The sequence below is a fragment of the Bufo gargarizans genome, chromosome 1, assembly GCF_014858855.1.
Source record: "Bufo gargarizans isolate SCDJY-AF-19 chromosome 1, ASM1485885v1, whole genome shotgun sequence".
Taxonomy (NCBI): Eukaryota; Metazoa; Chordata; class Amphibia; order Anura; family Bufonidae; genus Bufo; species Bufo gargarizans.
The window spans coordinates 637,397,185-637,411,622 of NC_058080.1; the positions used below are offsets into that span (position 1 = coordinate 637,397,185).

At 41.8% G+C, this 14,438-nt stretch overlaps 1 protein-coding gene across 1 annotated transcript in view; it reads right to left on the bottom strand.

The window, feature by feature from the left end:
• Positions 1 to 7,617: 7,617 nt before the first annotated feature.
• Positions 7,618 to 14,438, bottom strand: part of FAM81B (family with sequence similarity 81 member B) — an 85,072-nt gene continuing 78,251 nt past the window's right edge. Inside the window, exons 8-9 of the mRNA XM_044291341.1 lie at positions 12,320 to 12,515; positions 7,618 to 8,491 (exon numbers count right to left, since the gene is read on the bottom strand). Of these exons, the coding sequence (XP_044147276.1) occupies positions 8,358 to 8,491; positions 12,320 to 12,515 (330 nt within the window). The 3' untranslated portion in view covers positions 7,618 to 8,357. The remainder of the gene's footprint in view (positions 8,492 to 12,319; positions 12,516 to 14,438) is intronic.

Consider the following 14,438-nt stretch of genomic DNA (forward strand, 5'->3'; position numbering starts at 1 on the left):
CAGAGTCTCCACTTGATTTTGGCTTATTCTTTCTTTATAGTTTGCACAGTACATATATAAGTCACTTTAGATATGCAGTAGATATTTTGATATATTCTCTGCAGCCACATTGTTCACATGCATGAATACAGTATTAAAGAGGACCTTTCACTTGTATAAAGTATGTGAACTGAGTATGCTGCTATATAGAGCGGCGCCCGGGGATCTCACTGCACTTACTATTATCCCCGGGCGCCGCTCTGTTCTCCCGTTATAGGCTCCGTTACTTTTGCTCCTTAAAGGAACACTGACAGGCCCAAAAAGCATATTTAGGTATATATATGACAGTACAGGTCATATAAAGTGTATTAGAATCATCTAAGTATCCCCCCTGTCCACCTTATAAATACAGTAAAAATAAGTTTTATAACCTGCTTTCATCGTGTTCAATCTGCCCAAGGGGCGGTGTTTCATCTGAACTTGCGCCCAGCCAGCCTCGCCACAACTGCCGTTTGAAGCGCCGCCCAGCTAATCAATATTCACTTCGCTGGGCGGCTACTAGTGTCCCCGGCCATCTTCAGCGCATGCGCCCGGCACCCTCACTGGCCGGGATCGCATCGCGCCTGCGCACAGTCTGATTCCCAGAGGCCGATGCAGCTTAATGCGCATGCGCCAGGCACAGCAGCGCTTCAGAGTAGCCGCCCAGCAAAGTGAATATTGATTAGCTGGGCGACGCTTTAAACGGCAGTTGTGGTGCTGCATTAATTCCGGATCCGGCCTTGCGACAAGTCTTCAGGATTTTTGGCCGGAGCAAAAAGCGCAGCATGCTGCGGTATTTTCTCCGGCCAAAAAACGTTCCGGTCCGGAACTGAAGACATCCTGATGCATCCTGAACGGATTTCTCTCCATTCAGAATGCATTAGGATAAAACTGATCAGGATTCTTCCGGCATAGAGCCCCGACGACGGAACTCTATGCCGGGAGAAAAGAACGCAGGTGTGAAAGAGCCCTTAGAGCATTATTTCAAAATGATCCAGGACTTTCACTTACATTTTACTTCTTTATTAAACTTCAAGCATATAAAAGCAATGATCCCCATACATATTTGAATTGTGGTGCTCTTAGTCCTAGTAAAGCATCAATCTTTGCCTTTTTATATGCTTGAAGTTAAGTAAAGAAGTCATATTCAAGGGATGATCTTTTTGAAGTAATACTTTGCTCACATACCTATGGTATTTTAGGGACCATGGCACCACAGCAGAACAACATACATGGTTTCTTTTTCAGTTTCACATGTCCCTGCTTGGTATATGCCATAAAAGGTACTAGTTGAAATATCTCCTTAACCTGTCCTGTGCTGCATGATTATATATATATACAGTACAGACCAAAAGTTTGGACACACCATCTCATTCAAAGAGTTTTCTTTATTTTCATTCACACTGAAGGCATCAAAACTATGAATTAACACATGTGGAATTGTATACATAACAAAAAAGTGTGAAACAACTGAAAATATGTCATTTTCTAGGTTCTTCAAAGTAGCCACCTTTTGCTTTGATTACTGCTTTGCACCCTCTTGGCATTCTCTTGATGAGCTTCAAGAGGTAGTCACCTGAAATTGTTTTCACTTCACAGGTGTGCCCTGTCAGGTTTAATAAGTGGGATTTCTTGCCTTATAAATGGGGTTCGGACCATCAGTTGCGTCGTGGAGAAGTCAGGTGGATACACAGCTGATAGTCCTACTGAATAGACTGTTAGCTGCTTTTTTCTTGCCATAATACAAATCCTAAGTAAAGAAAAACGAGTGGCCATCGTTACTTTAAGAAATGAAGGTCAGTCAGTCCGAAAAATTGGAAAAACGTTGAAAGTGTCCCCAAGTGCAGTCACAAAAACCATCAAGCGCTACAAAGAAACTGGCTCACATACAGACCGCCCCAGGAAAAGAAGACCAAGAGTCACCTCTGCTGCGGAGGATAAGTTCATCCGAGTCACCAGCCTCAGAAATCGCAGGTTAACAGCAGCTCAGATTAGAGACCAGGCCAATGCCACACAGAGTTCTAGCAGCAGACACATCTCTAGAACAACTGTTAAGAGGAGACTGTGTGAATCAGGCCTTCATTGTAGAATATCTGCTAGGAAACCACTGCTAAGGACAGGCAACAAGCAGAAGAGACTTGTTTGAGCTAAAGAACACAAGGAATGGACATTAGACCAGTGGAAATCTGTGCTTTGGTCTGATGAGTCCAAATATGAGATCTTTGGTTCCAACCACCGTGTCTTTGTGCGACGCAGAAAAGGTGAACGGATGGACTCTACATGCCTGGTTCCCACCGTGAAGCATGGAGGAGGAGGTGTGATGGTGTGGGGGTGCTTTGCTGGTGACACTGTTGGGTATTAATTCAAAATTGAAGGCATACTGAACCAGTATGGCTACCACAGCATCTTGCAGCAGCATGCTATTCCATCCGGTTTGCGTTTAGTTGGACCATCATTTATTTTTCAACAGGACAATGACCCCCAAACACACCTCCAGGCTGTGTAAGGGCTATTTGACTATGAAGGAGAGTGATGGGGTGCTGCGCCAGATGACCTGGCCTCCACAGTCACCGGACCTGAAACCCAATCGAGATGGTTTGGGGTGAGCTGGACCGCAGAGTGAAGGCAAAATGGCCAACAAGTGCTAAGCATCTCTGGGAACTCCTTCAAGACTGTTGGAAGACCATTTCAGGTGACTACCTCTTGAAGCTCATCAAGAGAATGCCAAGAGTGTGCAAAGCAGTAATCAAAGCAAAAGGTGGCTACTTTGAAGAACCTAGAATATGACATATTTTCAGTTGTTTCACACGTTTTTGTTATGTATATAATTCCACATGTGCTAATTCATAGTTTTGATGCCTTCAGTGTGAATCTACAATTTTCATAGTCATGAAAATAAAGAAAACTCTTTGAATGAGAAGGTGTGTCCAAACTTTTGGTCTGTACTGAATATAAATAAATCCTTAGACTGATTTCCTCTGTGACCACAAGACGACCCCAGCAGTCGGTTAGTGGGGTGTCAATCACATTCCAGGAAGTCCAAGGAAAGGCCCCTAGGGCTGCCATCTTTGTTCTTATATTAGGCCCAAGTATTAATTAGGCCCCACTTAAAAATAAGTTAAATGTTCAAAAATATTTTCAAAAAAAAAAGGTCCCATTGAAATATGCTTTAAAAAATCTATTGGTTTATTTATCCTGCATGGCAGACTCTGTAAAAAAAAATCCCCAATTACAAATTTGTTTATCTTACCTCTCAAAAAACTGAATAAAAAGTGATGAGAAAGTTGTATGTAAGTGGTGAAAATTGGAATTCACCTTACAAATAATCAATTCCTCATACAATATAAAAGTATAGAACCTATAATCCCACTGCTCTACATCATAAAGTTAACACCATTTGATTTTTTACTTATTTTTCTTTTAAATAATCTTTATTTTATTTTATACAAAAATACAATTATAGATACACAACTTAAAAATATAATTATAGATACAAAACTTGTACAGATCAATTACATCCACTCAGTAACTCAATAGTTAACATGTCATTTATACTGCAAGGTGCACACTGTAAAATTGAAAACAGAAAAAGCCATAGTGGATTTGCTGTCTAGCGCCCCTTCCCCCCCCAAAAAAATAAAATAAAAAATTAATCAGTTATATATTAAATTACACATCGATGGAAATATAAAATACGGTAGTTATGGCTTTGAGAATGTGGAGCCTGTTACATGTGATCTTGGCAGCTGAAGGCATCTGTGTTGGTCCCATGTTCATATGTGTCCTCATGCAAGAAAAATGGTGGCTTAATATACGCAAATAAGCCTCAAGTAACAGCAGGGGTGTTGCCGTTACACCTAGAGACTCTGCTCTCTCTGAAACTGCTGTGCCCTTTCCACTATGATTGACAGGGCCAGGCAGTGCAAACGTCATCACACTTGGTCCTGTCAATGTGCAGAGGGCGCAGCTGTTGCAGAGAAAGTGGAGCCTCTAGGTTTAACGCCCCCATTGCTTCTTGAGGCTCACTTGTATATATTGAAGCTTAAAGGGAACCTGTCACTGGGATTTTGGGTATAGAGCTGAGGACATGGGTTACTAGATGGCCGCTAGTACATCCACAATACCCAGTCCCCATAGCTCTGTGTGCTTTTATTGTGTATAAAAAACGATTTGATACATATGCAAATTAACCTGAGAGGAGTCCTGTCCCTGACTCATCTCACATACAGGACTCATCTCAGACTAATTTGCATATGTATCAAATCTTTTTTTTACACAATAAAAGCACACAGAGCTATGGGGACTGGATATTGCGGATGTGCTAGCGGCCATCTAGCAACCCATGTCCTCAGCTCTATACCCCAAATCCCGGTGACAGGTTCCCTTTAATTTTTCTCAGCAATGCGGACACATATCAACATGGGACCAACACAGATGCCTTCAGCTTCCTAATGCCCATACAGCTAATTTCATAGGTACAAATCTGGTGGCAGATGCCCTATAAAGGGGTTGTATACTGCTCCAGTTCTCTTGGCTAGGTTCTGTTTACTCGGCAGCAGTGGTGATGTAATGTAGACAACACGTGACTATTGTAGTCAATCACTGGCCTCATTAGGTTCACCGACAGAACGACACTGCTGCAGCCAGGTAAATAGAGCCAGGAGAACAGGGGCAGTGGCATGGGATCTGTTAGGTAAGTACTTACTATTTCTTTACTGCAGGCGGAGGGTTGTTTGGTTTCTCCTGAAACCAGAAAACCCCTTTAGGCTGGGTTCACACGGGCATTGCGGGTGACGTGTGGGAACAGATGCGGGTGCGTTGCAGGAAAATGCAAAGCGTTTTAATGCGTTTTGCACGCGCATGAGAAAAATTGGCATGTTTGGTACCCAGACCCGAACCCGGACTTCTTCACAGAAGTTCGGGTTTGGCATCGGTGTTGTGTAGATTTTATTATATTTCCTTATAACATGGTTATAAGGGAAAATAATAGCATTCTTAATACAGAATGCTTAGTAAAATAAGGATGGAGGGGTTGAAAAATAAATAAAAATAATTTAACTCGCCTTAATCCACTTGTTCGCGCAGCCCGGCTTCTCTTCTTTCTTCTTTGATGATCTGTGAGGAAAAGGACCTGTGGTGACGTCACTGCGCTCATCACATGGTCCATCACCATGGTGATGGATCATGTGATTGACCAAGTGATGAGCGCAGTGACGTCACCACAGGTCCTTTTCCTCAAAGAAGAAGAAAGAAGAGAAGCCAGGGCTGCGCGAAACAAGTGGATTAAGGTGAGTTACATTTTTTTTATTTTAACCCCTCCATCACTATTTTACTAAGCATTCTGCATGAAGAATGCTATTATTTTCCCTTATAACCATGTTATAAGGGAAAATAATAAAGGTCGGGTCCCCATCCCGATCGTCACCTAGCAACCATGCGTGAAAATCGCACCTGATCCGAACTTGCTTGCGGATGCTTGCGATTTTCACGCAGTCCCATTCACTTCTATAGGGCCGCTCATGTGCACAGCCCCATAGAAGTGAATGGATCCGGATTCAGTGCGGGTGCAATACGTTCACCTCACGCATTGCACCCGCGCTGAAAACTCGCCTGTGTGAAAGGAGCCTTATGGCCTCAAAAGGTCCGCATTCTTAGGCCTCATGCACACGACCATGATGTGTTTTGCGGTCCACAAATCGCAGATCCGGAAAAATACAGATGATGTCCGTGCGCGTTCAGCAATTTGCGAAACGGCACGGACAGCCTTCATTATAAAGCGCGGACAAGAATAGAACATGTTATTTTTTTTGCGGGGCCACGGAACGGAGCAACGGATACGGACAGCACACAGAGTGCTGTCCGCATCTTTTGCGGCCCCATTGAAGTGAATGGGTCCGCATCTGAGCCGCCGTTTGGCTCGGATGCGGACTTAAACAAGGGCCGTGTGCATGAGGCCTTAAGGTGTGAAGATGTGTGCTGCACGAAATTATGAATACACAAGGAATACTTTATAATATTTTATAACCATCTACAAAAATTTTATTTTTGCATGTTATAAAAAGGAAAATAATGAATATGTAGATCTTATCATCGCAGACATGCTCACAGTTGTGAGTCAGGACTATTTAATTCACACAATGGCACACAATTGTCAGCTACTGAACTGTTTAGTAATAAAATGGCACCTTGGAAGTGCTTTTTCATTTGTATTTTTTTTTTATTACCACCTACTGCAAAATTAAGCCTGGTGACTCAACTCTAGAACTAAAACAGTTTTATGTTTATACCATCAAAGATAATGAGTGAAGTGGTTGCATATACATAGAAAAGGGAACATTTATGAAGAATACAGCCCAGTGCAGCATTCTAAAGAAATTTGATACAAGAGAATGCATATACTGTATTAAATGATTGCTGAGTAAAAGAAGGTTAATAGTGAAACTGTGTTGTATGTAAAGGGCCCAATGTCTAGATACAAGTCACTTCTCTATGCATGTCTCCGCTGTTCCTTACAGCCATTTGTGTACACTATGGGTCTTGATTTTCTAAAGAAATGTGACAAAATCAAGATCTGATGCACCAAATCCATCCACACGTGCATGCTGTACAGAGATTTGGTAAGGTTCCCAGTTGGTAGGCCACATCTTGAGAACTGCCTTCATTCATAGGCTTTTGTATTCCTACTGGTCCTGATACAGATGGCCATACTTTACGTCTGTACACGACAGCACGCTGATCCATAGAAGTAAATGGTGCCATTCACACCTCCCTCACTCCATGCAGAGAAACTCGTGGCATAAAGATTTTGGTCCATGTCTCATGAACCTGGAGACCTTTGGAGACGCTTGTCTTCAACGGTGGCCAGGTACGTTTCCTACATGGACATACAGTACTCTCTGCATATTAGAAATCATCCATGTGTTGTAGCTACACAGATTATTTTTAACGGGAATGTGTTGCCTTTAATGTTTCCTGCAAGTTAAAACCATGTAGTAACATTTCTATTTTTTTTTTATTATGATAGATATGCTTTACAGCAGCCCCATGGTCCATAGACACAATGGTCAGGAGGGGACCTCATCAGGAGAGTTTCCTAGGCATGCTCCGTGACCTGTGCAGAGGTCATCTCACAAGGTAGAACAGATAAACTGTGAATGGTGTTATCTATACAGAAGTGTTATCTGTCATTGAAATCCTGCCCATGATGGAAAAAGATCTGTATACACCAAGAAGTGGCTCCTACTGTATCATTAGGCTTAAGGTGGATTTAAGCCTGTATTACACCTGCCGATTTTTCGGCAGATGATCGCTAATGATGTTAGCGATCATCTTGCAGTGTAATGCTGCAACCGATTGTCCGATGAATGAGCAAACACTCGTTCATCGGGCAATCCAAATTATCGTTTGCAGGCGGCAGATCCTGGTGTCTAATCATGATCTGCTGCTGGCAAACCACTATACAGTATGGGGACGAGCGATGGCATAGCATCGCTCCTCCCCATGCTGTGGAGATCGCTGCATGTAATTGCACAATCATCTGCCACATCGGGCTGTTTAATACAGCCTTTATACGGAACGATGAGTAGCAGATTGCCGGGAAGGAAGCGTTCCTTCCCAACAGTTGGCTGCTCATTTAGTGGAGGTGAAGCATTGCATTTACATGCAGCGATCTCCTCCACAGTATGAGGACGAGGGATCGCTATTGCGATCGCTCATTCTCATACAGCTGCATTGTTTCTGGGCAGCCGATTGCTATTGAGACAGTACAATCGGTTGCCCAGAAATTATAATTTACTTGCCTGCACGAACGACTGGATTACTTGATAAGCAAGTGTTTCATCAGCTGTACCTTTAGATGGGCAGATTGTCGGGAATTAGCATTCGCAAGAACTTTCGTGCCCGATTACCTAGCCGTCTAAATCCACTGTTAGTGGCCAATGCAAAAATTGCTGGATTTTTCTTATTAATATAGTGACCTGGAAAATTAATAATAACCTCAAATATTCTTTAAACTGCGTTTAACATAAAAACGTGATTTAAACAATTGGTCATTCTGATGGCGCATTCCCTTTAATGTGGCTTCTGAATTATGGGCCTGTAAAGGTGGACCTGTGACTGGAGCTTCTTTCTATAAACTAAAACAAAGTCATTCAATCCTTACAGTTATTTCTTCTCGTCTTATATCTTCTAGATTCTGGTGCAGGCATTCATTACATTCCAATAATGAGCTCGTAACACTGCCAGGAATTTCTGTAATTTTTTTAAAGGGATAAATACTAAGCTGAGAAGAACAGTGCACATCAAGTAGGAACTGCATCAGGACCATTGCCAAGAGCATCTTATATATCTTTCAGTTCCACAATTTTCCGTCGTATTTGCTTTATGTCTTTCTGGAATTTTCTGCCTTCTAGTTTCACTTTTGTCTCTTGGATTTGTTGAAGAGAATTCAGAGACTCCTGTATAGCCTGGAAACCTGTTACCGAAACCAAACATACAAATAACATCAATACCACCATTAAAGGAGTTGTTTGGCAATAGTATATAATAAACCAATACTCATCTTACTGATCCCGTTACCCTGTTCCAAATGCTTGACAGTCCCTGCTTCCGGTTACCCCTCACACACAGGAGATGCCTACTGAGTCAATGACTGGCCAAGGCAGGTCACTGCTGCGACTAGTGATCGGCTGAGTGGGTATTTCTTGCATGCCAAGAGGAACTAGGAAGCAGAGACTGGTTATGGACCATGAAGCGTTGTCAGTTACAGCTGGATTCCCTAAATGATTGCTTGGGCGCGGATTCTGGACCCACACAATCAAAATGACATATGCCATTCTGTGGCAAGTATACCTCACTGATGATGTACACGTACAACATTTTGCGTTAAAGAGTTAATATCTTACTCTCCATTAAAAAATATTTTCTATGTCTTACAGGTTTGGTGTTCAATTAAAAAGAAATGACAAAAATGAGTAAAACATAGCCCTTTGGAATGCTGCATTCTAAAGGTCAAATTCTTTTTTTTTGCAGGACACTTGGAGCTTTCTTATTATTTAAAATTGGAGTGGATATAAATTTTGTAGGTCTTGATTAGGGACTAATGTTCAGCAACAGATAAAATAATATTTTACACATGTATTTGAGTATTATGTTTAAATATTGTTGTTAAACACTTCAGAAAGAGTATTTACCCCAAAAATGAATCCTGTGATATCAAATATGTGTATGGTGGATAACGTATGACGTCAAAGTGCCAAAAACTCTGTGTAAAGTGGTTGCCTGAGCTACAGATATTGATGATGGAAGAGGAAGATGTAATTACACTGCACCACTGCTACAATGGACACAGCGCGCAGGTAAACATTAAAGCACCGCCGCACCTTCAAACAGCTGATCAGCGGGGATTCCCGAAGTCAGACCCCTACCAATCTGGTATTGATGGCCTACTCTGAGGATGGGTCATCAATATCTGTTGCCCGGATAACCCCTTTAAGCTTTACATGGATCTCCCTCCCTTACTTTTTGACGCAACCTCTGTACAAGGATGATAATGTTCCAATTACAGAATATTTTAAGTAAAGGGGAGGTGTGCACTTTTTTGGGGCAAGGTGCTTTATTTTTTAACTTTTTATTTTTTCCATGTTTTATTTATTTTATTCTCTAATATGAACTTTTCTGCATTTTACTGTATGTATTATTTTTTACTATGGGGGTGCAGGTTAGCAAGACACACATTATCTATGTGTTCCCCGCTGTCCCCAAACACAAATCACTAATCACAGTGATCTAATGGCAACAGTCCATAGATCACTGCTGGGTACGTGCAGATCACATCTACTCTGCAAGCTTAATTACAGATATCACCGCTTCCCAAGCAGAGCTTCCACATTCAGAATCATAAGGGGTCATTTACTATGCCCCTTTGTCAAACTAGCGTAAAAACATCACAAACCACTTTAAACTATGTAAACACCATTGCAAGCTAATTTAGTCACAATTGGCGTTTTTTCTCCACCATCGTCACTTTCTAAAATGGGTGAGGGGCCAATGGCCACGCACATTAATTATTATTATTTCTTCCAGTTTTCTAGTGTAAATTATGACTGAAATTATGCCAGCTACAAACGGGCATAGATTTCACTGCCGGATGATGAGCATAAATTAAGCCCATCCTCCTGTAGCGCATGGGGATATCAACAGCGGTGTTGATAAATCTCCCCCACAGTGGTCAATACAAGTTCTGTTTTCAGGGGTTTTGTGAGTCAGGGAACTGAATATTTCAGTTCCATGTTGGAGGGTACAGCATCAGGCTGTCAATATGACAGCCCAATCTTGCCGATGCTGCCGAATACAGTGCCATCAAAATTGCCATGTCATTTAGGCTGCTGTAAGCACAGCGACCATGCCATTAGCTTGTTAATTTACAGGTATGGTCAGGAAGGAGTTAAAAGTACCTGACCCAATCAGGTCCCAATGTTGGCACCTGGGCCAGTGGCTGTTAAAGTCATACCTGCCCCACCTAAAGCAGTAACCCTGCGATCACTGGGAGACCATATACTGCGGGTATGCAAATTAGCTCTGCAAGCTGCCGTATATTTCCGTGAAGCTGTTAGGATGAGGTTAAGTGCTCATTCAGATGACCATATATTTGTGTCCCCATCCAATTTATTCCTTTCAATGGGGCCGTAAAAGATATGTTGTCCACTTCCGTTCTGTTGAACCGCATAAAGACAGAACATGTCCTATTCGTGTCCGCAATTGCTAACAAAAAGAAGCATTTGTATCATAGGGCTGAACTTTCCGTTCTGCAAAATGCAGAATGCACACAGCCGTTACCCGTGTTTTGCGTATTCGCAATTTGTGGACCGCAAAACAGATATGGTCATCAGAATGAGCCCTAAAATGTACGTAATCCTCAGAACAACTACGCCATTCTGTAATTTATCATTGTATCATCAATATTGGGAGTCAAAGATTCTGATCATTGATAACAAATTTGACATCCCTGACGTTATCTGGATTGTGCTAAAAAACCTCTTAGAGTTGTCGGGACAGAATAAATATCGATTTATTTATTTTATATACTAGTTAAGAACCTGAACTTGAAACCCACAAAATCTAAACCCATATAGCTGTACCTTGGTAGCTCCACATGCCAAGAGGTCTATGGTAGACACTTGAGAAGGGGATAAAGTTTCATGTATACATTATCAGCTGCATTGTATCTATATCACTAAAATACCTGCAAATCATCTTATGCAATTTAATATTATACACAAAAAAAAACTAGTAAATAAGATTGTGGTAGATTTTGAGAAAATTTACTAGAAATAGAAAAAATAAGGAGTGGACATGGCAAAACGCATAGGGGGTTGGGTTCAATACAAAACTAGAGTATTGAGGTTCCTTTTATCTTTTTTGGGGATCAGCAGGTGGGATGGGAGTTTTTTTGCTTATATTTATGACAAGTGTATTAAGACCTGTGGGAATTAATACATAACCTATTTAACTAGGTGCTAACAGAGTGCATAGCAGGTTAATCTAAAGGTCATCTATATAATAATTAGATATTCGGAACACTTAGGCCCCTTTCACACGAGGGTTTTCCATGCATAGCACCCGCACTGAATCCTGACCTATTTATTTCAATGGGTCTGTGTACATGAGCGTTTTTTTTTTTTCACGCATCAGTTCTGCATTGCGTGAAAAATGCAGCATGTTCTATATTCTGCATTTTTCATGCAGCCCTGGCCCCATAGAAGTGAATGGGGCTTCAGTGAAAAACACATTGCATCCGGATGCAGTGGATTTTTCACTGATGGTTGCTAAGAGATGTTTTATGTAAACTTTCAGTTTTTTGTCACGCGCGTGAAAAACGCATCAAAACACATTGCACCCAAGCGGAAAAACAAAACAACTGAAACAAAACTGACTGAACTTGCTTGCAAAATGGTGCGAGTTTCACTAAATTCACCCTGAACGCATCCGGACCTAATCCGTCACCCTCATGTGAAAGAGGACTTTTTCTGCGCAGGTGTGATGCGTTTTTCACGCGCGTGATAAAAAACTGAAGGTTTACTAACAACATCTGTTAGCAACCATCAGTGAAAAACGCATCACACCATGTACTTGCTTGCAGATGGAATGCATTTTTCACGCACTCCTTTAAATTATTCCCATACACCTGGGTGGATTTTTTTTATTTATTAAATAAATTTCTTCCGCACCGTGTCTGTAAAATGTTGTTGTGGATCATGACTGAGCTAGAAGCAGTTATACAAGACAAATGACAATGACTTGCCTGCTCTATATTCACTTTTCATATTCTCAATCTCATCCCAGATTTGGCTTTCAAATTTTGAGATTCTGGCAGCCATTTTGTTCTCTGCGTGCTTCAGCTTGCTGAACTTGGCTTCCAGTCTTTGTGTGTGGTTGGTGTTGTCTACTTTCAGAGTCAGGTGATGTACATTCTCCTGTAGTCTCTTTTCTGTTGTGTCCTATGAAAACATAACCCCATTATCCACTGAGGACAAGTTGCTTCTCTCAAATGGAATACAGAAAAAAAAGAAATATTCAAACAGATTAGCTTTTCTCTTGGTCTAAGATATCCAGGAATGATTAGCACAAGATGACCAGATTTGAAAAAATATATATATATTTGTTACTGGTCATCCTATGCGACTCATCTCAGGATATCTTAGCGCAAGAGAAAAGCTAAGGAAGGACACATCTGTACATAATGTCCCAATATAGAGAAAAAAAAGGTGTAACGGCGGTCTTATTCAAACACCATAATCACTGACCGCATCGTCTTCAAAGTACCAACAATCTAGCGGTGCACAAGCCCTCAAAGTAAATTACACAAGTTCATAACAAAAAGAGATGCAAAGAGCGACACTCACCAATGTTGTATTCAGATAGGCAGTCCTTTATTGTGTTACAAAAACATCTAAAATGGCAAGCAGGGGCAGTATGCGTCAATCCCACACATGTTGGCGGCGACGGCCGTTTCGCACAGAACCGGTCTTCCTCAGGCCACTGACCACTGTACATAATACCCTGACAGAGGCAGACTGGCCATAGACTCTGCAGGGAAATTTCCTGTTGGGCTATTGCCTCACGGCCGCCAGTCAGGTGCATTATGATCTGATGCTCTCAACATTAATTAATGCAGAAGCATCAGGTTCTTATGCACCTGGCACCGGGCAGGTGCCCTTCTGAATTCAACTGTATCACTGTGACAGTGGTGGTATTTTGTGATGCACTGTGGTATTTGGTTCTGCAGGGGAGGTATGTTGTGCTGCACTACAGTATTGTTTTCCTTGCTTGCTTGTGTTGCGCCGCCTTCTGTTAATTTGGACTCGCCAACAACATGGGGCCACTTTTAGGTTTCTAGGACCGCTTTAAGTGCCCAGTCCGCCCCTGTACTCTGATATGATCCTGGCATGTTGTTGCTAAAAACAACCACAGCAGCATAGCTATATGGGGTGCAAAGGTAACGCTTGCATCAGGGCCCTGTTACATTAGGAGGCCAGACAAAAAAAATTTCCATCCGGGTGCTTTCCAACTGTAGAATGGACAGCATCTGGACTGAACACTTACCCAGGTCAATGGGACATTTCACATGGAATGGTTTTCCACACTGACCATCGCAGATAAAATTACACTATGCACCTTCCAGCTCAGATTTTTCTGTAAGACTAATTCACTATAGTGACTAGGGCTACAACAAAAAACGGACAGCAAGCCGATGCCATACATGTACGATCCATGTAAAAATACATCTGTGTTTACTGGCCAGAACATGGAGTTTAACATTGTTCATCTGAACACAGCCTAAGGCCACTTTCACACTGGCGAATTTTCCATGAGGGTACAAAGTGTGACGTGAACGCATAGCACCCGCACTGAATCCCGACCCATTCATTTCAATGGGGCTGTGTACATAAGCAATGTTTTACACGCATTACTTGTGCATTGTGGGAAAATCTCAGCATGTTCTATATTCTACGTTTTTCACGCAACGCACACCTCATAGAAGTGAATGGGACTGTGTGAAAATCGCATTGCATCCGCAAGCAAGTGCGGATACAATGCGATTTTCACGGATGATTGCTATGAAGATGATGTTAATAAATTGGGATGAGCCCCGGGACCCCATTAAAGTCCATTTACTTTATTATTTTCCATTATTACATGATTATAATGGAAAATAATTGCATTCTTTAATACAGAATGCTAAGTAAAATGTCCATTGAGGGCTAAAAAATTTATAAAAAAATTTGTCGCCTCATCCACTTGATCGCGCAGCTGTTATCGTCTTCTTTCTTCTTCTTGCAGGACCTGCAAAAGGACCTTCTATCTTCATTCAGCAGGACCTGTGCTGACATCACCGCGCTCACCGTGTAGTGAGCACAATG